At 36.1% G+C, this 25065-nt stretch overlaps 3 protein-coding genes and 1 long non-coding RNA gene across 11 annotated transcripts in view; 3 read left to right on the top strand and 1 right to left on the bottom strand.

The window, feature by feature from the left end:
* The window catches only part of kug (FAT atypical cadherin kugelei), a 349347-nt gene extending 343868 nt beyond the window's left edge, over positions 1–5479 (top strand). For 4 of the 7 annotated variants that reach the window (XM_081973260.1, XM_081973258.1, XM_081973257.1 and 1 more), the window contains 4 exons: positions 86–200; positions 831–857; positions 1169–1354; positions 4769–5479. In XM_081973260.1, coding sequence (XP_081829386.1) covers positions 86–200; positions 831–857; positions 1169–1354; positions 4769–4917 — 477 coding nt within the window. In that variant the 3' untranslated portion in view covers positions 4918–5479. Of the gene's footprint in view, positions 1–85; positions 201–458; positions 527–830; positions 858–1168; positions 1355–4768 lie in introns of those variants that run through there. The other 3 variants (XM_081973256.1, XM_081973259.1, XM_081973261.1) reach the window with 2 other exon arrangements.
* A 703-nt stretch (positions 5480–6182) lies between these two features.
* On the bottom strand, positions 6183–9457 carry LOC145724825 (protein FMC1 homolog). The gene is made up of 3 exons (XM_081973270.1): positions 9321–9457; positions 9103–9259; positions 6183–6408 (listed from the first exon to the last, which is right to left on the bottom strand). Exons 2-3 carry the CDS (start codon positions 9249–9251, stop codon positions 6252–6254), a joined length of 306 nt encoding a protein of 101 aa, XP_081829396.1. The 5' UTR covers positions 9252–9259; positions 9321–9457; the 3' UTR covers positions 6183–6251.
* Positions 9322–16420, top strand: LOC145724819 (uncharacterized). 2 transcript variants are annotated; one of them, XR_014177095.1, is made up of 4 exons: positions 9322–9755; positions 12206–12384; positions 12441–16140; positions 16284–16420. XR_014177095.1 is itself a non-coding variant. In XM_081973263.1 (3 exons), exons 1-3 carry the CDS (start codon positions 9708–9710, stop codon positions 13816–13818), a joined length of 1605 nt encoding a protein of 534 aa, XP_081829389.1. In that variant the 5' UTR covers positions 9322–9707; the 3' UTR covers positions 13819–16420. The 2 variants fall into 2 exon arrangements, 1 of the variants encoding a protein (XP_081829389.1); XM_081973263.1 differs by having other exon boundaries at positions 12441–16420.
* On the top strand, positions 9764–11955 carry LOC145724826 (uncharacterized). The gene is made up of 2 exons (XR_014177096.1): positions 9764–10495; positions 10553–11955. It is a non-coding gene; the product is annotated as an uncharacterized LOC145724826 (long non-coding RNA).
* Positions 16421–25065: the final 8645 nt, after the last annotated feature.

Genomic DNA, 25065 nt, shown 5'->3' with positions numbered 1-25065 from the left:
ATTACTACTTCTTAATTGATAAAGTAAAATTGATAGATATTTTTGATATGAGACTCAATTGACCAACTTAAATAATCTATTTTAGGTGGATGTCGAGTACGATTACGGTGGCGATGTCGACGAAGGATCACGCGACCTAAACGGACTGAATTCGTTAAGCGGAGATGGCAGCAGCGAACAAGATTACAGATTTGCCACAGGTAAATACTTTGTGGTCCTTGGAGATTTTTAGAAAATAAAATACACTTTAGACCTAATCAGTTTATCAAAAGCTGATGTTCACTGTCATTTAACTTATTGACTGTCACCTAAAGACTGAACACACGGCTCAATATTTGGTACCACTTTTCTATTAGCTAGACAATATATTTGCGGTTAAGGTTCTAGTGTTTCACAAATTTTATTAGGCACCGTATGACTTCAAGACTTAATCAACCCGAATTTACACTTACTTTCAGCGGTATTATGGCACGAAACATCATTGTAGCGAACGTGTCTTTGTTACCGAAATATCAATAGTATTTATGTAAGTTTCTTATTGAATGTGATTTGGAATTGTTTGTTCTTTGTGTTTGTGTCAATTTTTCTTATCAGTCCAAAGAGTTTTGTATTTCTCCTGTAACACTGTAATACCGTATACACCTGTAGTGATACTGATAATTATTATCAAAACTTAATAGAATAATACCTAATGATGAATAACCTACTAATTTGATAGACACGTTTTATAAACTCTGTTTTGGTCAAAATGTGATTGATATTTTAGATTAAGACTAGAAAGTGTATTTAGGAATTAACCGTAATTTTTTGTATTTGTGCAACCACTAAAGCAGTGCCTTTGATTATTATTAAACCAAGTGAGTAAATCTGCTGTTTAACGGTTAAAAGACTTAATTAAAAAATATAAAAATAGAGTAACTTTTTTAGGGGGGATTTTTAAGTCTTTTAACTTATATGTGCATGATTTCATCTCCCTATATGTTGTCGTAAATGCACTAACCGCAGAATTCAAAAACCAATTAACTGAAAACAGTTCGAGAAAAACCGCACTTGAATACCCAGTTTTGTTTTGTGTGATTTTTTTTTGCATTTTTTTCTACTATAACCCCTTATAACCAAAAGTTTCTGCATTAAAATGACTCTAATATGTATTTGTTCTCGTCCACAGCTGACAGTTATATTCGTCACCCCAATTCGTACCTCCCCACGCATAGTTTTAATATACCTAGTGAAGCCGAAGCTGAGTCTTTGCAAAGTCCCGGCTCGGACGACGTTGAACCCTATGGGTTCCCTAGTAACCGCAATAGGAGGAAACACATTGACGACGATATGGATAGCGTTATCACCACGTTAGGTAAGTCATCACAACAATAAATATGTAGGTAATAATTCAAAACGTTTCAAGCTTATAAGAGAGAACAGGTATAGTAGAATATAAAGGTTGTTCTTGCAGTAACGTGTGTATCCATCTTAATAACCATGAGAAAGTATGAACTTATGAAGACATTATCAATCAGCTCTTGAGGCAGTTTGTCGCAATTTTCAACCAAGCCAATCCGATCAATTACCCTTATTCTAGTGACTTTCAAAAAGACAACGAGCCTTTTGAGGGCTTCTGGAACATTAGCAAATTATCTCTGATATGGATGACAAATAATTACTACGTTTCCATGCAAAATAAAAACGTTTTGAGTTTTGAATTTTGCTTTCTAAACCCGTTTTCAATTCGGTTTCAATCTTATTTCACTTCAAGGTCGAAACGCCGATTTTTGGGATCGTATCGGGATTGAAATAGCATGGAAACACCTTAAAAATGTCAACGTGTAAATGTCATTTTTCACTTCTTTAAATTAGAGAACATAATGCCTGCTTTATACCTCCCATTTAAGAATTAAATTAAATTAAAATTTCCACTAAAATTAATATTTAAACTAAGAAATCTTGTTTAGGTTTATAGTACAAATTAATAATTAGAAAAATAAATGACTGTTTTGACTTACTGGACGTTGACGTTTCTATTGTCATCGTCATTACGCGTGTTTTGTGGATAAAGAAAATTTTTATTAAAATAATTTAAAAAATTTGTTCTTAAACCACTTTTTCGGTAAAAAATCCAATTATGGAAATAGACGATTCAAGTCTAATAGACTACGTATCGCAATAGAAGACAGCAATTTACATCATGAGTGATGACAAGTATGACAGTGATAGTTCCGAAAGTCAACGAATTTAAACGAATTAAGCCGAACTTTAAAAAAGTTGGTTTAACTTTAATTTAAAATTAATTTTAGTTTAGTGTAAATTGAAAGTATAAATGGGCTCGCTTGTAAGTTCACTTTCAGCTTTGATAAATTAATTTTAGTTTAAATGAAAGTTAAGTTTAATTGTTAATTGAGAGGTATAAAGCAGGCATAACTAAAAATTTTTCATTTTATCATTTGAATTGTTTCTAATTTCATTAATTGTTGTTACTAATAAAGTAAGCAATAATTACATTTTACCTTATCATGGCTACCAGAAATGTTTGGCTGGACAAAGAAGTGAAACCACTACTGGAAATTTTCCAAACACACATCAATCACTATTCTGACTCCAAGAAGTATAAAAATGGAGAAATTTACCAATTGGTTTATGAGGAATTAGTAAAGAAAGGTGTAACTACTAAGAACGTTTTGCAAATTAAAAACAAATGGAAAGATTGGAAGTGCATGTATTATAACGTGAAGCGTAAAAATGGGACAAGTGGAGAAGTCCGTTCAGAGTGTAACTATTTTGCCATGCTTGATGAAATATTGAGTGCCAGACCATCATCCAGTTTGTGGGGTGGACACTCTTGGCGAATATAAAGAAAGAAGTGCATCGGAACTCAAATGACACATCTCAATGGTTTCTGCGTTATGTCAAAAGCTCAATCTAGTTTCAAAACGGAATTGAAATTGATTTGAAAATTAGCATGGAAACTCTAACAAATTTCAATTTTGAGATTGTTTTAAAAACGCCTTCAATTGTATGGAAACGTACTAAATATCACATGCTGTTTCAGAACATCTAGAATATATCTGCATTTTAGCATTAACAACGGTATGACCATTTATAAGCCCCAACTCTGTTGCCTCTCTAGGCATATTTCACCCCATCAGAGCCTCCTATATCATAAGAAACAGTACGAATGCCATTAAACTTTTAATCTGGAGAATGACCGAACATTTTTCTGCAACACCATATTGACATCGACATAATATCATCATTAATCATTGTCTCAATGTTTATTTCGCTGTTCTATTAAGCCAACTGTCTTAAGCTTCTGTTAATAGTTGGAGTAGTAGTAAGTCAGTAAGTAAGTAAGTACCGCAAAATTTGATGGCTATGGTAGAAAAAATAATTTTGTTAATTATGATAATTGCTTTAACTACAAATTTAATTAATTTTGCATACGACAAGTTGAAGAAACAATCCTATCGTAATAATCTTATGGCAAATTTGCATCATTCATGTATCGTCATCTAAGGGTTTATTGTTAAGATAATTTATCTGTTCAATATATTGGAGTTTCGAGTAGTACTTAGGCGGTAAATTGTTGAGGGGCTGGGTATTGGTCATTTGTTACCAAAGTAGTACTTTAGCTATGCTGATGAACATACGAGAAAGATATGATTTCAAATTATATTTTATTGTTGTCCAAATATGGGTTTCTTATGACAGATAGATAGTTGAGAATTGCCTTAACTGAAAAACAAAACAATTCAACATTTTTGTAAATTATCCTGGACCGGATAGTTTAAGAACGTTTATAGACTGAAACATATATATAACCCTAAAGAAAGTTTATAGGTTTTAACAAAACGTGGATGAACAATCAATTTCGTCACTAGTATTGTGCGAAAAAAACTTTATGTCTAGCTAATACAACCCAACCATTTTTTGCGACCATTAAAACAAAAATGACGACAAGTTTTACTAGAATAAAAGACCAAGACTGTCAATAAGACAGTTTGAACACGGAAGAAACCGAGAACATCTATCTAAATCGAATATGAATAAAAAAAAGCAAACTTAGATTCTAATTCAGTCATCTACATTTACTCCAAAAAAATATTAACTGGATTCAGAGAGCAACAAGGGTTGTGACTAATTAGAAAGGGAGAGTGCTGGTTCTGTAGGAGTTGTATTTTTAGCGTAAAACCTACATTCTTATTCGGAGAGATGTCTGGCGGAACCTTTTGAGGTGCCACTTTTCTCTTCCTCGCGTGTTGCGAGATTTTACAGATTTCCGGAGTCTTTGGAGATATCGAATTAAAGCGAGACAGTCCTTCTGATGGTTTAAAGGAATGGTGAATTATTGACGTTTAAAACTGGACCACCCTGTATAAAGGGTAGTTTTGACCGACTAATTAGAAAGGAGAGGTGGTGTTCTTTTAGCCATCCGATACTCTAAGAACAACATCTCACCTTGCTACTTTATGGGGTAGAAAAAGAAGGTCAAAAAATTAACAAAACAAAGTCAAAACATAATCAGGGATTGATCACAGCACCATATTCAAATTTATATGGACCAAAGTGTTCTAGTTGTTTTTGGTTTTTGCTCGAGATTTTGCTTCCTTGATTCCAATATTTTAGTAACACGCTCAGATAATTCTCTTAACATATTTTAGACCGTTGGTTACCCTGCAATCATCTAACGCTGATCTAGTGCGTCATAGAATAACTTACTTCTAATTGCAGGCTTAATAAAAATTAAATTGATATTATATGGATATAATTGTTGCAGAAGAGCGTCACTCCCTCCTAGGCGGTTGCTATCAAAGCAATAGCGATATGTCGACGAACCTTTGCGATATCGAGGACTCTGAATGCGAAACGGAACAAAAACCATTGAACTACATGACCGGCCGGGTGGTTCATCAAACGGACGTCTGACAAAACGCCAACGGCCCCAAGAAAAAAGTGCGTTTCTTGGGATAGCACGACGTCATCATAATCGAAGAGAATTCCGAAGAAGTGTGAGAGTCCTCATTCATCAACTAAATGTGATATAGTTAGTTGGTTACGTGTAAGTTTAGTTTTTTAGTCTATTGAGTGAGTGCGTGGAAGTGACTGGCTTTATTAAACGGCAGCTAGAAGACTATCAATTGCGGCTTTACTAGCTCATAAAACGAACCGATTAAAATAAAACTGGTTTTTATGACGCTCTTTTAAATAGTGAACGTTTCTATATTATAACTATTTCCAGTTGAATGGGGATTTTTAAATAGTTTATCAAAATTTTATCCATAAGTTAAATATTTATCATATTTTGCATATCATTAAGTTATGTGGAAAGACTGAAATGGTTGCCAGTTAATTGAACAGTTGCTGATAAACCATTTCAACTAGTCCCAACTAACTTAAACAATCTAAAAATCACATAAATATTTTTGTATGAATTACTTAAGAGAAAGTTCTATTGTGACTGGGAGATTTGAATAAAATTTGGAGATGCTTTTGTTGTTTAACCAACCAGAAGCATCCATTATTCTTTCACCTCCTCTACAACTGAATTTAAATCGCTTTTACATAGCTGTCCTTCAGATTTTTACTCATATCAAGTTCTTTTAACCCAAAATGGGACAGCTACACTCTATTGTTTATTAATTAAACTAAATTTAACAATAGGGTTAAATATGTGCCTATATACCACGTTGACTGCGCTGTGTAAACGAGGCAGCTCAGTATCCTTGTACATTTTATGGACTACTTAAATAAATCTAGTTCCAAAACGTAAATTAAACCAGCGGTTTTTTGGTAAGATTTGTGTATATTCCTCTGATAAGACTTTTTAGTACTGTAATTTGCCGAAAGTATTTATTTTAGGATTTAGGTTGTGTTACAATAGTTTTTTTGGTCAATTTTTATTTTTAAGATATTCAAATTTGAGGTAACTGCCACTTTTCTGGACTATACTGTTTTAATTAAGTCACTTACGCATTTTACCTACTTAGAAATAAATATTGTTAAAATAAGTTAGGTATGCCGAAACCCGTTTGTCGACTTTTTACTTTTTTACATTACTTTTATTGCCGATGATAAAATCAGAATATAGATACAGTTTAGATGTAATTTTGATAATAAAACCGTTCAAATAAAAAACCCCGTTTCACTTTAACGCCCTTAAAATACCATCCAGTGTCAAAATTTAAAATGAATGAAAATTAATAGACTTTTATTATTTACATACCTACATCCTTATCTACAACAAGAAAATACTACTGGACCTATTTAGGATCATGTGGAAGTTTGAATCCTACCATATGGGCAGTTTCGGCCACTGTTCTTTCACCTTTGCCATGGAATTCATCGTGAATTTCTTGAGACAATCGACTGCTTCGTAAGTAGCACAAATACGAGTTGGCTATGAAATTCATCTCTTCCCTGTAACAGATTATATCATCACATTATTTTGCAATTCAACCATAAATCCAAATTTCAGATAAAAACTGATTAGTATTTGATTAGTACATCAAATTTGGCTTTACCACAATATTTCTCAAGGTTTTTAAATCTTGCAACAGCATATTCTTAAATGCTTAAAATCCACAACTTTACCATCTTAATTTAACCAAGTCCCTCTCTGCCTCACCAACTGTTTTTGGAAGCTCTCTACAGGGTTTGAAAGTAGAGCCACATCGGAATCTCAGCAAACGCAAGAGATTCGGGGTCGGTTAAATTAGGGCAAAGTTGCGCAATTTAGAGGTCAATAATATGCCGTTTTAACCGTTTAAAACGATATTTTGAAAAATCGTTTTTATTTTGTTTTGAGCTTATTTGAAGAGATAATTCAAAGTGATGACACTTCCTTATTGCAGCTTTTTCTGCTCTATAAAATGCTATATCTAGTTTTTTCTTCCGACCTTTCGTTTTTTTGGTAACCATCATCTTTACTTTTTTTAAATCCGGACTACTAAAACTGACTAAAAACTAAAAATGAAAAATCCATGTGCTGCCCTGTCTGTGTTGCGTCGCATGCGTCTCAATGTGCGCTAAACCTAACCTAGCCTAAGATCAGTTTTTTTTTGTGTGACCTTTCTTTTATCTACGACCTCAATGTAAATAGCTAATTACGCATAGTTTTCCGTTACGTAATAAACCTCTTTACGCACAGTTGTTGTTAGCTATTGGATATATTTATCAAAGTAGGTATAAGATGGAGATCATGGCATTGTTTATACAGTTTTAAAGTTTTAAGTATAAATTCCGGTTCGTCTAGATATCATCTACAATAGCAAACACATCAAGTAATGCTACTGAAAGTATTACTTTTAATACTAATAATAATTCAACTGAGATGTATAATAACAATAATGTAACACGCCTAAGTTTCAACAAGCAATAAACCGGTAAGCCATTTGTTCTTAATAACTGTAATATCACCATAAATCATTATTTTAAGAACAACACTAACAATTAGATAATATGTTTTTGAGAAATTTTTTATTACATTAATATTTTTTCTTTAGAAGCATAATTCCTAGGATTAGTACAAATATGATATCAATATGTTGAAAATATATTTTTTTATGAAAAAAAAATATTCTGAATTATATGAGTTGTGAAAGCCAGGACTTTACACTTGGTCGTAGGTAAAGTATAGTACGTCACACGTGCTCTAAAGCATTTTACGCACTCATGGAATTACACACTCACCTTTACACACACAACTTTTTCAATATCGTGCGTAAAATGTCTCTTACAGCACTAGTTACGTAAGTTATTTCATACTGTATCATAATATGCTCTATCATGTACAGGGTTTCAGTGTCGGAAATGATTCATTACAAAGTAATATAATTTTGTTAGCAACCTATTTAACAGTTGGTGTCCAAAATGTATAGGGATGTGTGAAATCACAAAAAAATAAGATTTTAAATAACTATTATCACTTACAGTATGAAATAAAACTTTTTACAATACACTTCTGAGAAATGCAATTAAAGTACTCCTCTAGGAATTCCGGACACGTCTCGTTTCTGGCCTCGTCCCTAAACATCTAGACTTATACTTTAATAACCCATTTCCCAGACTTGTAACGTAAATTACTATTATTTCATACTGTATCCTAATATGCTCTATTACATAGTCGGTTTCAGTCCCGGAAATGATTCATTATAGTATATACCAAGTCAGTTGAAACAACTGAAAAAACCAAAATAATCAGGGTCTTCGTTGAGCATGGGCGGCGTGAAAATAAAAAATATTGAGGGACTCTGTGCATACACACTTATTAATCCCTTACTCCAATGCAAATTATAAACAACAGACTGCACTGCCTTTGCCACCTGTGCCCAAGATAGGATTGTCTTAGAAAGCATAGAAAGAAACTAAAAATAGATTTTAAGCCGCCGACCAATAAGAACTGTGGGTGACCAATTAAAAACGGTCTTAGGGTGCTTAGGCCTAAAATTATTTGTGACACCTACTCCTCAAGTCCAGGTTGACTCCTGGTAAATTAATTACTAGGAGGAACAATCAAATACAAATTTGCTCGTTTTTTCCTATGCTTTATGTGGTGTGTTGATCGAACCATGTATTTTGACCTGTCCCAACTGACTTCCTATATACCTTCCTAGTCCTGCAAAATGTTTTTTTTTAGACACTAGTCCAGCAAAGTAATATACCTAAATTTGTTAGCAACCTATCTAAAAGTTGGTGTCCAAAATGTATAGGGGTGTGTGAAATCACAAAAAAAAACTAATAATTAAATAAAAATTACCACTTAGAGTATAAAATAAAATGTTTTAGGATACTCTTCCCTGAAATGCAATTAAAGTACTCATTTAGAAATTCCGGACTTGGGTCGTTCCTCATCTCCTCCTAAACATGTAGTCTTGTACTTTAATAACCCATTTCCCAAATTACTATTTCCTGTTTCATGTAACATGTAAACATGATTTTAAAATAAACCTTATTATTATTATTATTATTAATGCCAAACAATACATGAGACGGATAACAGTCATTAAAAAAACTAGATTTTTATAATAAAAACTGCTAAATGAGTACCTCCTGTTATAGGCTTATGTGAACAATAAACTTACTGCTAGACAAGTAAACTGTAAAACTACTCACTGTGCTTTACATAATTGTTGATCTGTCGTTTTATACTTTCTGTACTCTTTCATAATGTACTGGTAGGTAAGATTGTCTTTGAGAGAACCTTGGGGCAGACCATATCGAAGCTCTCGAATAATGCCGCTCAAGGTATTTACTTTAGACATGTTTAAACCTGCAATATTAAAACAATGTAGTGATATTTTAGTTCATCATGCTTTTATGTAGTAGTTTACCTGCTGAGACTGCTTGAGACTTTTTAAATCATTAAATTGTTTCTAAGTTAAAATAAAAACAAAACTACATAACCTCACTTCCCGTTTTTTCTAGGTTAAAATAAAAAAATACATAACAATATTTCTATCCTTTTCTCGGGAATACTGTTAAAGCAGGATAGCAAATTACTTACGGACACAGAATAAGGATTTGAATTTAAAACTAACTGGCAGAGAAGAAAAGATGGTCGAGTTATAAGTAAACACAACCTAACTTAATAATAACTAGGTTTTATAATGGATTCCTTCATCCTTCTTGTAACTTGTAAACAAAATATTTCTATATTCTAATATTTGTGCGGTAGTTGTTACTGCTTTTGCATTTTGTGAGTCAATTATCAGCTTGTGATGGCATCAGACGATTCAGACTCTGATGAAGAACTCTTGGATATTGTTGTAAGATTTTCATATATTTTTTTAACTTGTATTTTATCTGAGTTGTGGTTCTGAAGCAGGTTTTTGTTGTAAGTTAGCAAAGGAATATGAACAAAAAAAGCATTTTCGAAAGCCATTAAAAAGCATGCAGCGGTGTGTAAAAAAAATTTGGCATTTAAACGTTTTTGTTGCAAATTTATGTAGGTTTACACAGGACAGCCAATTTACTAAACTAACAAGCTCTAACAAGTCTTGTTTTGTTATTGGCACTGCTACAGGGCAATTTGCCAGAACAAGCACCTTTAAAATATAAAATAGGTATGTGATACTATCTAACTGATCTAACAATTGGTTGTTTTTTATTGATTTCTTATTGACAAATCTGATTCATTTCTCCTAATCAATGTTCCACAGTCAGATTGTGTCACATGTTTATGTTAAAATCCTTTTATATGTGTCAAAATGCAGAAAAAATTTGGAAAAGCAAGCACCACAACATTTAGATACCCTAGTAGTAATATCTACAATAGGACAATTAAATCCTGTTTTTTGTTGCAGTTATTATAAATCTTTTGTAAACTTTTTGGAGTTTAATTAACCAAACAATTAAATCATATTATTATTCTTGATTAGAACACTAATGTTCAAGTGGAATATTATGCTATTATGTGACCATCATGAAAAATTACAGTGTGACAATAATTTTCTACAAGACTTTATTTGCCTATTTTTGAATAACAGTGGAAATGAAGTTGCTAATGGTATCTCAAATTATTTAATGTTTTATAATTTTTATTGACACACTGATATTGTTTCAGTTGACTAACTACCTGTCTCCCAGCATTTATATACATGCAGAAAAATGGAAGGTGGCCTTATTGAAAATGAAAAAACCAGATGGATCATCTGCAGTCTGTGTACCTTAAGTTTTTCCAGAAAAAACTTTTTGTAATGTAACACTGGTTACTAGTAAAGACAGATTTAAGGTCCATATTTTGGTTTTGTGCGCACATTGGACATATTTTAAAGAGATGTTAATAACTGGATGTTGGCCAGTACCAATATCTAGTTATCTTCCTCAAGAAGGGGACCACATCACAGTAACTAAAATGGTTATTGGACTATTTATATAAAGGGGAAGTTGTGATACCTGTGGCCACAGTTTCTTAGTTTTTATAAATCTTTGGGTGTTAGGGATTTGTGTGACCAAAGTTTACAGAATATATTATAAGTTGGATCACTCCTTGTTCCTACTTTGTAGTTTCATTTTTTCCATTTATAGTTTTTTGTCACACCTGATATGAACAACTTACAAAGCTTTGTTGAAGTAAACACCAATCAGAGACCTGTGTCATTAACTCCTGATCTTGCACATAATAAAATGGCAGGGAAAAATTGCTAAGATAATGGTGTAGAAAGACCAAAAATCAATAAAGATTCATCAATCAACAAGGAATTAAATGAATTGTAAAACTACAACTCTCAATCAAATAAGTGTGTCCTTATAACTCCAGTTCTCCCAAGCTGTACTAGGTGCAATTATTGTATGGCTTGTTATGATGGGCATAACAAGCCATATTATAATTGAACCTAATAAAAACAAGCTCAAAAAAGTGAGAATATAAAAAGACCAAAAATTGTTCTCTATTTCTAAGAAAAAACAATTATCCCCGACACAGAAATAGTTAGATCTACTCTGCAACAGCGAGGAAGTCACATTCATACTAGTAATATACTTTTTTGATATCGGAAATAACGACGACGACAGAAAATGATCACACGAAATGGAACACAACAAGGCCTAATTTTTCCGGATAATGAGGGTGAAGAGATTAGTAGTATTTTAGCAGAAATATATACTATCTTAGATAAATCAGTGTTAGTCACTCAAATTCAAGGAGATGGAAGTTTACATAAACAGTGACAACAAATCCTTAAGTTCAGGAGCTGGGAGTATTTTTAAGTAGAAGTTTCCAAGAACGTGCATTATGTAATGTTATTAAATGAGTGATGGTCAGTGCAAGAAGTGATATGTTGAACTTTATCAGAAGTTGTTAAGCTTTTACAAAATGTTGTCACTATTTTTGACAAATGTATAAGATACTTATAATATGTTGTCAGTAAATAGTTGTCTATCATGTTTCTACTTTTTGTATATTTGATTGTTATATTTTATGTATGGTATTTTCAATAAAGCCCAAATATTATGTCCTTAAGATGATTTTTATGAGATTTATTTCAGTTCAAAGTTGTAAAAAACACACCCTTTACAAATACAAAAACAGGCTAAATAGAAGAACAATCCTTAAAACTGGACCATACTGAATCCACTTTGCTTGACAATACAAACTAGACACTACCACACTCGAATCTACTTTCCTTCTTGTGCCCTACTTGAACAATACAGTTTACAAGAACATAAACATAATTTGAACATTATGCTTAACTGATGGTAGATCTATTTTTTCTAGTTTACCGAAAGTTCAAGTATATTTACTTACGATGATCCCCACTCATTATCTGGAATTCTTCGAGCCGTGGCATTAGCAGATTTGGATCATGTCAAAGCTCTAGTTCAGGCGGGTAGTTCCCCTAATATCAACGACAATCATGGTAATACACCCCTTCATGTGTCAGTCATTAAAAATTTGTAAGTTTTTAAGCACACCCTTTATAAATAACGCTTTAGTTGAAAATAATTTTCAGACCGGAAATCGTGGATTTTCTTCTCAGCTGCGATGAAATTAATATTAATAATCGAAATTTTTCTGGTGAAACTGCATTATTTTGGGCTGCCAAACGTGGACACTTACATTTAGTCGAAAGATTGGTCAAGGCGAATGCAAATGTGAACCTCTCGAACTATGAAGACGTGACACCACTGCATATTTCAGCAAATTTTCCCCAAGTAGTACACGTATTGATCAAAAGCGGTGCTAAATTGGATGCTGTTGATTATAGTGGAGAAACGGCCCTACATGAAGCAATAAGTGAGCATTGCCTGGAAAGTGTTTGTATGCTACTTTATTATGGTGCGGATCCTAACGTTCAGTGCGGTAATGGTATTACTCCGTTTATGAAAGCCATACTGTTAGACGATATAGAAATTCAACATGCTTTGTTCAATTACGTTTACGACTTTAACACAACCACTCAGGATGGTATGACATTGTTGAATTTAGCTTTGACTCATTCGTGTCCTTATGTTGAAGAGATCATAGACGGAGGAGCTGACGTTAACTACAAACATCCATATTTGAACGCTTTTATAATGTGTTTGGAAGTTCCTAACGTAACCAAATTTGCACTTATCTGGAAAAACTTCAGGTATCAGAAGTTATATACTAGTTTTTCTTATCTACATCATATGATTGCGCTTATGGAACAAGATGATTTTATCAGGTATTTGTATGTGATCTTCAATAGCGGCCATTTTACTCCCATATTTGAACACTTCGAGTTTAATTCGATTTTTGATTTTATAAACACCAAAGTCAATGACAAGTTGTTATGGTACCCAATTGTATATGACTTAATTTTTATTTACTTAAGTTTTGGATATGCTTTGGAAAGTAATACATTGCACCAACTATTTATCTTATTTGGATACGATACATTATTATATATTTGTCTTCATATGGATGTTCGGGAGTCTTCTGACGTCTGCATTAGTTTTGCTAGACTTCTGTTCGACACTAAACTGTCAGTAAAAGACTTTAAGAACTCTCTAGCTGCTTCGATAAACGAAAATCCAGCGATACCTTTACAACAATATTTACCTTTCATTAGAATGCCCGAAATCCGAATACCGGTCAATTACCCTGAAGAATATAAAAGACATTTGAAAAACTTGAGCCAACTACCAAGTTTATTAGAACTTGCAAGAAATAGCACTCGGGATCACTTAGTACGGAAATTCGACCTGTACAAGCCAAAACAGTATTATCTGTTTGTCAAAAGCATGCAGATTTCAGTCGTTTATAGAAAAATATTGACCTTTCAAAGGGACATCTACTTTCCTGAAACGAGGGATGATAGTGACCTGAGTGATGAGAGTGACACATCAACGAGCACATCAGACTAGTTTACCAATTTTTTTTAGGTTAACATGCGGATAACGCTACACTTTTTAAAAGTGCAATAAATCGAATTATATTTTTTTGTTAGTAGTTAGTTAGTAAGTATACAGGATATCCCACCGCGATCTACCACAGTGGATATTTCAAAAACTGCAAACGATAACAAAAATTTCAAGGTTTAGTAATTGCGTTGGGGCTTTCATATCTAAAATATTTTCACTTTTGAAATACCACCATAAGTAACCAAAATTTGCTACCAACTTCACTATTTTAAATGGAACACTCTGTATATTATTATATTTTTAGATTCTCCTATCTATTTCAAGTATGTTTTATATATCATAATAACCTATATCACACTAGGGCTATTTCTTTGTAGTAACCACAACATACTTATTTACGTCAATCGGTAACCACGCATAGTTCTTTGCATTTGTAGATAGAACAATGATATGTCCAACGTTACCACAGCCGTAACTTACAATTGAAGATTACAAATTTATTACAATTTACAAAGCTGATTAGGTTACTGTCGTCTGTCTGTGAAAAGCAGATGTAGTGTTGTTCACAACAGAATTAAGGTTAAAAACTTGAAAACAATCTTTTTTAAAACACTAAACAGAGCTCCCAACATTAACTTAATTCGTTTTACTGTTGTGACAGTTAACCTATATTTAAGATTTGACACTTCAGTTTCAGTAACTTCGAAATAACCATGACGTCATGAACCTGACTAACCATTCTTTACCTGGGCAGCCCCCCAAAGAAATAGGTTTTGATCAACTTTTTTCGAGATCTTGAAAAATTACATTTTTACATTTTGGAGTGTCATTACCAGAATGAGATAGAGAAAAATGTCATTGATAAATGAAACATTTTTCTGACGTATGCCAGGGTCATATTGTAAAGTTTGACAGGTGACAATTTTTTTACTCTTACAAATTTTTGACACCTATTAAAATCAATCAAAATGTTACCCGGTGATAGTTCTCAAAAAGTTAAAATAGTAACATGCAAATCGTTTTGTTCTATCTTCATCTGATTAAGAGCTATGGCAGTTATAGTTATACAGGGTGAGTCAGGGTTAAACGGCCAAACCTATACCATCCCTAGAGAATTGGATTTTAAGCATGAAGTTGTGTCCGAAAATGCGTTGTTGCCGAGATACAGGGTGATAAAGTTTCAGATTTTTCAAAGGTGTCATTACATAACTTCATTCATTCTTGAAATAGCAAGATTAATTTTTCTACATACACTACTCTTTAAGATCTCCACAATAAAGATAATAATAACACTGTTTTGTTGCCTTAAATAGAAAAGCTTTATTCAATTACGCTCTGGAAAGGGTATTGGATTATTCTATTTCGAAATCATAGTTTACATTCAATAGCCGTTCTGGAATAGAGAAATGGACATTTTCAAAACCACATTTATCTCCGGATCCGCAAATGCCACTTAAGCAGTCTCGGAAAACAAGTAAATCGATGTCTTAAATCAATTTATGGTATAAATTGTGAAACTTGGAATAGAGACATCTATTTAAAGGTGGACCCTACCCCTGTTTTGCATCAAAACAACAAACAGTTAATCACACTAATAAATTGTTCTACTTTTTCAGTACAACAGTATTCATTAGTTTTGGTGAATCTTTGGGTGTTAGGGGTTTGGGTGAAAGTGAGAATCAAGATTCTATTAACTCTTCTGAAAATTTTGTTACAGGTGATATTAACATTAACAATTCTCTAATCTTTATTGAAGTAGACAAATCAAAGAAAGTTTTGCTCTATCTTCATCTGATTAAGAGCTATGACAGTTCAAATTGTAAAAATATCATTTTTCAAACGTGAATATCTCGAAAACAGTTGAATATAATATACCTATAGATACACGTTATGAAATGTTCGGTTTTCAACTTGTAGCCGATAGGTTGTTGTGACCTTAGACTGCAGTTCATGCTGTTAGCAGACCACATGGTTTGCTGAAACGACGACGTTCTGTGAAGTTTAAAGTTGAGTGGAAAATTCTACCGGGGACTTGGTGCACTTCCAAGAGGCGGAAAGCGTGAAAACCTATGAGAAGACCACGTGAATGTGACAGTGAGGGTTATATTTTTCACGAAGAATGACTATATCTTTACTCGGATCGTGCCCTTAAACGATTTTTTGCCTTTTTTAAAAGGTTCTGGATATGGCCTAAAGCCAGACAAGGTCAACATTCCTAAGGAATGTGCTGGCGGACTGTCCCAAGGGAACAGAGCCAAGATTTGACAAACAAGCAAATGGTGAAGACGTTAGAAGAATATAAAAATATAATAAAATACGTGGATGGTCCATTTAAATTAGTGAAGTTGGTACCAACTTTGGTTACGAAGTAATAACGAAGTGGTACCTCAAAAGTAAAAATATTTTAGATATAGAATCCCCAACGCAAATTCTAAAACATAAAATTTTTAAAAATTTATCTTTTGTAGATTTTTAAATATTGACCGCGGTAGTTCCGGGTGGGACACTTTGTAAAATATGTTCTACTTACTTACATTTGTGATACTTTTAGCTGGAGCTGTGAAGATGTTGTAAATATTTAATTAATAGAAACATTTTATGTTGACTTTCCCTAAGAGGGTTGCATACTTATTGACCAATTTACACCTTTCATGTGTTTTACACTTCAGTTACAACCGTGATCTTTTTGGTTCAATAAAATAGGTACTAGGTGTGTTTCTAGAGAGTAAATTGAAAATTTGAAAAGCTTGCTGCTTTTTCTTGATCAATTGTTAGCCTTGTAACCTAAATTATAATGGTCTAACCGCAAAAGACGGAATAACAGGTACGTTTTTTACACTTTCAATTTTGTTTTGTTTTGATTCTGGCAATTTAGGGACATTTTTAAACAAATGTTTAGTCTAAGCATGCTTCATGGTGCTGGGGATAAGGCTGGCGACCTGAAAAGGAAATAAAATGGAAAAAGTATAAAGTAAGACTTTTCTATTTTATTTCCTTTTTCAAATTCTCCATTTTTCGCTCCGCGTCGTTCGTGCATATCCCGCCATCGTGCGTACAAGACTTACTTCGCACACTTGTTAGGAAAACTACTATGTTTTCACTATTTTTGATTAAATTTTAAAACAAGAAAAGTCAAGTATTGAACAACAGCTCCACTTTTAAAAAAAATATGTATTATATTGTTACGATTTTCCCGTGGGTTCACACAAAGTCAGTTGAACTCAACAATTAATAAATTTTATTAACACTTTAAAACACTCCGTACAATAATTAACTCAACTACTAAAAACACTACTACAATTCCACAATTATTCCACTATTTAAACTTAACCGCGTTCCCAAATTCACTACTACTCTACTCTCTTAACTAACTACGCTGTCGTCAACGCCGCTTCTTTTATATTCGCAAACCACGTTCTAGAATGACCGCGAAACGCTTCGCGGGTTGCCTTGACCATTCAAGAATCTTCCAGGTGGCGCCTCCTAACTGTGGCCTACTTTAACACGAGCCCGGCCAGATATTGCGGCGCATCGGCTTCATCGAGCATCGAGCATAGTAGGCCCAAACCGTAACACTGCCCCCCTCTTAAAGCTGATCGTCCCGATCCGCTTCATCTAATCCCTCGTATTTCTTAAGTCTGTCCAGATGGACAATTTTCATCTTGCCTTTGGGGCTGCGTTGGACTCTGTATGCGACGTCGTTTAACCTTTTTACCACATTGTAAGGTCCCTCCCAGTGTCGTTGCCATCTTTGACTTAATCCTTTGCTCCTCCTGGGTTGAAACATCCACACAGCATCACCTTCCTTATAATTGCCACCAGTTGGTCTGTGGTCCAGTGTCATCTTCATACGGTCGTTGTTTGGTTTCATCTTCTCTCTCTCAAGTTCTCGAATTGTGATGGATCCCTTCTGTAACGAACACTGGTCACACCGTTTACACCATTCCTCAACGTCCTTTCTGAAGTTAATCCAGTAAAATCGATCTCTTATTCTAGCCAAAGTCTGGTTTACTCCAAAGTGTCCTCCTCCGCGACTGTCATGTAGTTCTCGCAGCACATTCTCTTTGCAGGAATTGGGCACTATTGTTTGGTAAACAAAGCGTTTTCCGTCTGGACTTTCCCATTTGCGAGTAATTAAGTCATCTCGCAGTCGAAGCGAATTCCACTGTAACCAGTAACCCCTTACTGTTGGTCCATATCTGGAAATCTGTTGCCAATCCGGTTTCAAATCCTTCTCCAACCATCTTCTGATTACTTTCAAATCAGAGTCTGAGCGCTGTCCTTTCAATATGTCTTCCTTAGAAACGCTGCTCTTCATTCTTTTTGTAGCCTCTTTATCTGTCACCATCGCGATTTGACCAATCCTCCAACCATTATGAATTTGTCCTTTCCGGTACCTTAAATCACTATCCAAAGCTTGACGATCCTCTACATATCGCGGTAAATGTCTTTCTGGATTCTTCATTTCCTGCTCCTGGTTACGCCAGTTCTGCGGGGTCGGTAAACGAGACTGCTGTCTGCAATTCCATTGGTAATGTCCTTTACGTCCACAAATATAACATGTAATGTTTCTTTTAGCAGAAGAGTTCCGGTGATTTGTTCTAATGTCCTGATTTCGTCGGCACTGTGGGTTTGGAGAACAAGACCGCTGTCTGCAATTCCTTCTATAGTGTCCTTTGCGTCCACATCGATAACATTCCACTCTAGTGATCGGACGTAACCGTTCTAACTGTCTGGACTGACCATTTCCTAATGCTGCCATTTGTTGCACTAATTGGCCGAACATTGATTTAATTTCATCTATTAATGTATCATCATGATCGGCTGGCGGTACTCTTTCCTCTTGAATAGCCTCTGGCTTTAAATCATTGCACGCAGCTTCAATTTCCAGCGCTCGAATCAGTAATTCGCTGTTGTTGCTCCCTTTGAACATCTTCAGCCATTTCTTTACCTCCGGATCTCGAATCCCATCTACAAAATACTGTGCCACAAGTTCTTCTTGGACTTCATCCGGGACGGCTGGGTAAGCCAGATGCACAAGGCGACGAATTTCGGTTTCAAACTCTTCTAGATTTTCACCAGTTTTCTGCTGTCTTGCCATTAATTGCGTTCGGTACAGTCCTTTCTTATGTTGATCCCCATAACGACGTTCTAATGCAGCTACTAATGCTTCATAGTTGCTTCGTTGGGCGATAGGCACCGTCTGTAACAGCTCCAATGCAGGTCCTCGTAATGCCACTATTAGTGCTACAGCCATTTCCTCGTTACTCCATCCATTTGCATTTGCAGCGGCCTCAAATTGGAGTTGGTACATTGCCCATGAAGTTTGACCGTCGTATGTGGGAGGCTTGATCTTGTTGAGCCCGTTTCCGGTGATCACTGTAGAGCTGGCTCTTCTGCTGTCAATTTTCTGCTCTAAGTCGCGTAGCTTAATCTCAACATCATTCTGAATTTTATTAATGTCCTCCCGAACATCATTAATGTCCTCCCGAACATCGTTCTGAATTTTATTAATGTCCTCCCGAACATCGTCTAATTTTACCTGAACGTCATACTCCATCTTTTTGAGACTATGGGATACATACTCTTGGATGTCTGTCTTGATCCCCGCTAGAACGTCCAATATTTCTACGTTACGCTTTTCTTGCCGCTCTCTGTCTTCTTGTCGAATTCTTTCTTCTTGTTGTCGAATCCTTTCTTGTTCTTCCTTGTTTTGTTTTCGAATCCTTTCTTGTTCTTCCTTGTTTTGTTTTCGAATCCTTTCTTGTTCTTCTTTGTCTCGTTGTCGAATCCTTTCTTCTTGTTGTCGAATCCTTTCTTGTTCTTCCTTGTTTTGTTTTCGAATCCTTTCTTGTTCTTCTTTGTCTCGTTGTCGAATCTTTTCTTGTTCTTCCTTGTTTTGTTTTCGAATCCTTTCTTGTTCTTCAAGCATTGCCATAATAGCTGCAAGTTGGGCCTCCATGTTTGCACTTTGACGTCTTGTTATTGGCATAAAATAAATTTAACACACCACTGTTCCAAAAATCTCTAGTCCGGTTCTGAACACACAACACAAGTCTCTAACCCGAAGTTTAGTTCCAATTCACGTCGCACTAAAGTCTGATCGCACTTCTGACACCAATTGTTACGATTTTCCCGTGGGTTCACACAAAGTCAGTTGAACTCAACAATTAATAAATTTTATTAACACTTTAAAACACTCCGTACAATAATTAACTCAACTACTAAAAACACTACTACAATTCCACAATTATTCCACTATTTAAACTTAACCGCGTTCCCAAATTCACTACTACTCTACTCTCTTAACTAACTACGCTGTCGTCAACGCCGCTTCTTTTATATTCGCAAACCACGTTCTAGAATGACCGCGAAACGCTTCGCGGGTTGCCTTGACCATTCAAGAATCTTCCAGGTGGCGCCTCCTAACTGTGGCCTACTTTAACACGAGCCCGGCCAGATATTGCGGCGCATCGGCTTCATCGAGCATCGAGCATAGTAGGCCCAAACCGTAACAATATGTACCAGTAGGTATAAACTAAAATCTGTTTTTGCTTCAGAAGCAATTTTAAGTTGTCACTGGCCATGAGTAATTTAAACTACTAAGTAATATATGCATTCAACAAGTAAGGTAGTAGAAAAAAAAACAGTAGTACTTTCCACTTACCACATCTCCAAATGGGGCTAAGATAGCGACATATTTCGAGAAAATTTGAACCAAATTGACATAATATACCGATACCTAGTTTCCTATTTATACTGTTACGATTTTCCCGTGGGTTCACACAAAGTCAATTTAACTCAACAATTAATAACTTTATTTACACTTCAAAACACTCCGTACAATAATTAACTCAGCTATTAAAAACACTACTACAATTCCACAACTATTTCACTATTTAAACTTTACCGCGTTCTCAAATATACTACTACTGCGGTTGACACCGCGTCTTTTATATTCGCAAACCACGTTCTAGAATGACCGCGAAACGCTTCGCGATTTGTGTCGAATATTAACGATTGTTCCAGGTGCGGCGCTTCCTAACTGTGGCCTACTTTAATACGCGCCCGGCCAGATATTACGGCGCATCGGTTTCATCCCGAAGCGAGCGCTCGTTAAGAAGTATCGAGCATAGTAGGCCCAGACCGTAACACTGCCCCCCTCTTAAAGCTGATCGTCCCGATCCGCTTCATCTAATCCGTGGTATTTCTTGAGTCTGTCCAGATGGACAATTTTCATCTTGGCTTTGGGGCTGCGTTGGACTCTGTACACGGCATCGTTTAACCTTTTTACCACATTGTAAGGTCCCTCCCAAACAGGTGTTAATTTTGGTGATTTGCCTTTCTTCCTCTGAGGGTTAAACAACCAAACTTTATCATCCTTCTGGAACCCTCCCGAATTGGCCCTCAGATCATAACGAGCTTTCATCTTATCGCTAGCTAGATTCAAACTTTCCCTGACCAGATCATGGACGTTCAGTAATCTGTCTTGCAACTCGTCAACGTAGTTCTCAATGTTCGTGCTTTGGCCTGTTGGAGATCCGAACACCACATCACATGGAAGTCGCAGTTCTCGACCAAACAGAACTTTAGATGGTGACTGTCCCGTTGAGTTGTGGACTGCTGCTCTATAAGCCATCAAGAAGAGCGGAATATGCTGGTCCCAATCTTTCTGATGCTGATCAACAACCTTTGAGAGATGTTGCTCTATGGTCTTATTAAATCTCTCGACCATGCCATCCGACTGAGGATGAAGCGGCGTTGTTCGGGTCTTCCTAATGCCTAGCAGGTCACAGAGCCTCTGAAAGAGCTTGGACTCAAAGTTTCGTCCCTGATCAGAGTGTAACTCCAACGGCACACCAAATCTACTGAAGACATTTTCGACGAGAATATCAGCGACTGTGCTGGCTTCTTGATTTGGAATCGCAAACACCTCAGGCTATTTGCTAAAGTAATCCACGGCAACAAGAATGTACTTGTTGCCTCTGTTGGTCTCAGGAAAAGGCCCAGCAACGTCTATGGCTAAACGTTCGAACGGCAATCCTACGTTGTACTGCTTCATAGGTCCCCGGGATCTCGTCTGTGGTCCGTGGCTAGCTGCACAAATGGAACATTGTCGACACCATGATTTCACGTCTTGGCAGTAGTTCACCCAGTAAAAGCGTTGCCGGATTTTGTCCAAAGTCTTATTTACTCCCAAATGAGCACCAGTCTTTCCATTGTGCATTTCCTCCAGTACGTGGTCGACCCTTCCTCTGGGAACTACCAACTGCTTCCTTATCTCTTTTCCATCGGCACTCTCCCAAGCTCTTTTTAGCAAGCCGCCTTCAACCACAAGCGAGTCCCACTGAGCCCAAAGTGCTTTGAACGTCAGGCCTTTGCTAGAGATTTCTTGCCATGTTGGTCTCGACTCGCTTTGTTCCTTTCTCAACAACAATGGGCCTATGTCGCTGTCTTCTAGTTGATCCTTCCTAATCTCATCGGGACTCCATTCGTCATCGGTCTTCAGCTGAACCATTCTGATGGACACAACTCCTTCACGTTGTTCCGTTTTCTGGCAATGTTTGCAATCTTCGGCGCAAGGTCTTCTTGATAGAGCATCTGCGTTATTATGCAGCTTTCCGGGTCGATGCTTGATGTTGAAATTATACTGCTGGAGTTTTTCAAGCCATCTTGCTACTTGTTGCACTATTTGGCCGACCATTGATTCAATTTTATCTATTGATGTAGCAACATGATCGGCTGGCGGTTCTCTCTCCTCTTGAATAGTCACGGCCCTGATCCTTGGTCATTGCACGCAGCTTCAACTTCCAGCGCTCGAACTAGTAATTCGCTGCTGTTGCTTCCTTTGAACATCTTCAGCATTTTCTTTACTTCCAGATCTCGAATCCCATCTACAAAATACTGTGCCACAAGTTCTTCTTGGATTTCATCCGGGACGGCTGGGTAAGCCAGATGCACAAGGCGACGAATTTCGGCCTCAAACTCTTGTAAATTTTCACCAGTTTTCTGCAGTCTTGCCTTTAATTGTGTTTGGTACACTCCTTTCCTATGCTGATCCCCATAACGTCGTTCTAATGCAGCTACTAATGCGTCATAGTTGCTTTGTTGGGCGATAGGCAGAGTCTGTAACAGCTCCAATGCAGGTCCTCGTAATGCCACCACCAGTGCTACAGCCATTTCCTCGTTACTCCATCCATTTGCATTTGCAGCGGCCTCAAATTGGAGTTGGTACGTTGCCCATGAACTTTGACCGTCGTATGTGGGAGGCTTGATCTTGTTTCCGGTGATCACTGTAGAGCTGGCTCCTCTGCTGTCAATTTTCCGCTCTAAGTCGCGTAGCTTTATCTCGACATTATTCTGAATTTTATTAATGTCCTCCCGAACATCGTTCTGAATTTTATTAATGTCCTCCCGAACATCATTCTGAATTTTGTTAATGTCCTCCCGAGCATCATTTAATTTTACCTGAACGTCATACTCCATCTTTTTGAGACTATCGGATACATACTCTTGTTTTTCTGTCTTGTTCCGTGCTAGAACGTTCAATATTTCTACGTTACGTTTTTCTTGCCGCTCTCTATCTTCTTGACGCATTTCTATATCTTGTTGTAGCATTCTTTCTTGTTGTTGTCGAATCCTTTCTTGTTCTTCCTTCTCTTGTTGTCGAATCCTTTCTTGTTCTTCCTTCTCTTGTTGTCGAATCCTTTCTTGTTCTTCCTTCTCTTGTTGTCGAATCCTTTTTTGTTCTTCCTTGTCTTGTTGTCGAATTCTTTCTTGTTTCTCTTCTTGTTTTTCAAGCATTGCCATAATAGCTGCAAATTGGGCCTCCATGTTTGCACTTTGACGTCTTGTTATTGGCATAAAATAAATTTAACACACCACTGTTCCGAAAATCTCTAGTCTGGTTCTGAACACAAGTCTCTAACCCGAAGTTTAGTTCCAATTCACGTCGCACTAAAGTCTGATCCCACTTCTGACACCAATTGTTACGATTTTCCCGTGGGTTCACACAAAGTCAATTTAACTCAACAATTAATAACTTTGTTTACACTTCAAAACACTCCGTACAATAATTAACTCAGCTATTAAAAACACTACTACAATTCCACAACTATTTCACTATTTAAACTTTACCGCGTTCTCAAATTCACTACTACTGCGGTTGACACCGCGTCTTTTATATTCGCAAACCACGTTCTAGAATGACCGCGAAACGCTTCGCGATTTGTGTCGAATATTAACGATTGTTCCAGGTGCGGCGCTTCCTAACTGTGGCCTACTTTAATACGCGCCCGGCCAGATATTACGGCGCATCGGTTTCATCCCAAAGCGAGCGCTCGTTAAGAAGTATCGAGCATAGTAGGCCCAGACCGTAACAATACCTTCAATCAAAGACGTGGCACTGTTATTTAAAAAACAACAGAAGCACAGGCGAGGATAGTATAAACGCAGAAATGCTAAAAGAGCTTAATATTGATTTCTTGTGGAGGATATGTAAAACAGGGCAATGGTCAAATGATTGGTGCACTCTACCTTTATTACTCCATACAAAATACATAAAAAAGGGTCCAGTCAAAAATGCAGCAACTATAGAACTATTTATGCACTTACAATATCTCAAATCCAAGCAAAGAAATGTTCAGAATTTTACTTCAACACCTTAGATGTTTTCTGGAAAAGCAGATTTCACAGGAACAAGCTGGTTTCGTCAACGGTAAAGGCAAAAGGGAACAAATCTTAACGTGAGACAAATCAATGAAAAAGGAAGAGAATTTGGAAAACCAACGGTATTTGTGCTTTCTAGATTACAGCAAGGCTTTTGACTGTGTTAACTGGTGAAAGCTCTGGAAAGTCCTTTTGGACATGGCAACTCCTCAACACCTAAACCTTATTGTTGGTTAGAGTTGACGATAGAAACTCCAAACCGTTCCATATACAAAAAGGCGTCAGACAAGGCTGCACTCTATCACACTTGTTATTCAACATCTATGGAGAGAACACATTATCAGGAAAGCAGTGGATATTTGGGAGGAAAGTGTAATTATAGGTGGCAAGAAAATAATTAAGCTACCTACATAATGTTGATGACACTATACACTTATAGCCAAGGATAAACAAGAAATGTCTGAGCTAATTAAAAGAGTAGAAGAGAGTCTGAATTTTGGCTTGAAACTAAACCGACAAAAAACAAAGTTAATGGTAATAGAACGCACCAACAAAGTAGATGGAATATCTGTAATACACAAT

The sequence above is a fragment of the Ips typographus genome, linkage group LG2, assembly GCF_016097725.1.
Source record: "Ips typographus isolate SLU linkage group LG2, UJ_Ityp_2.0, whole genome shotgun sequence".
NCBI classification, from domain to species: Eukaryota; Metazoa; Arthropoda; class Insecta; order Coleoptera; family Curculionidae; genus Ips; species Ips typographus.
Note: the sequence above shows the minus strand (reverse complement) of the source record. Positions and strands in the feature narration are given on the sequence as shown.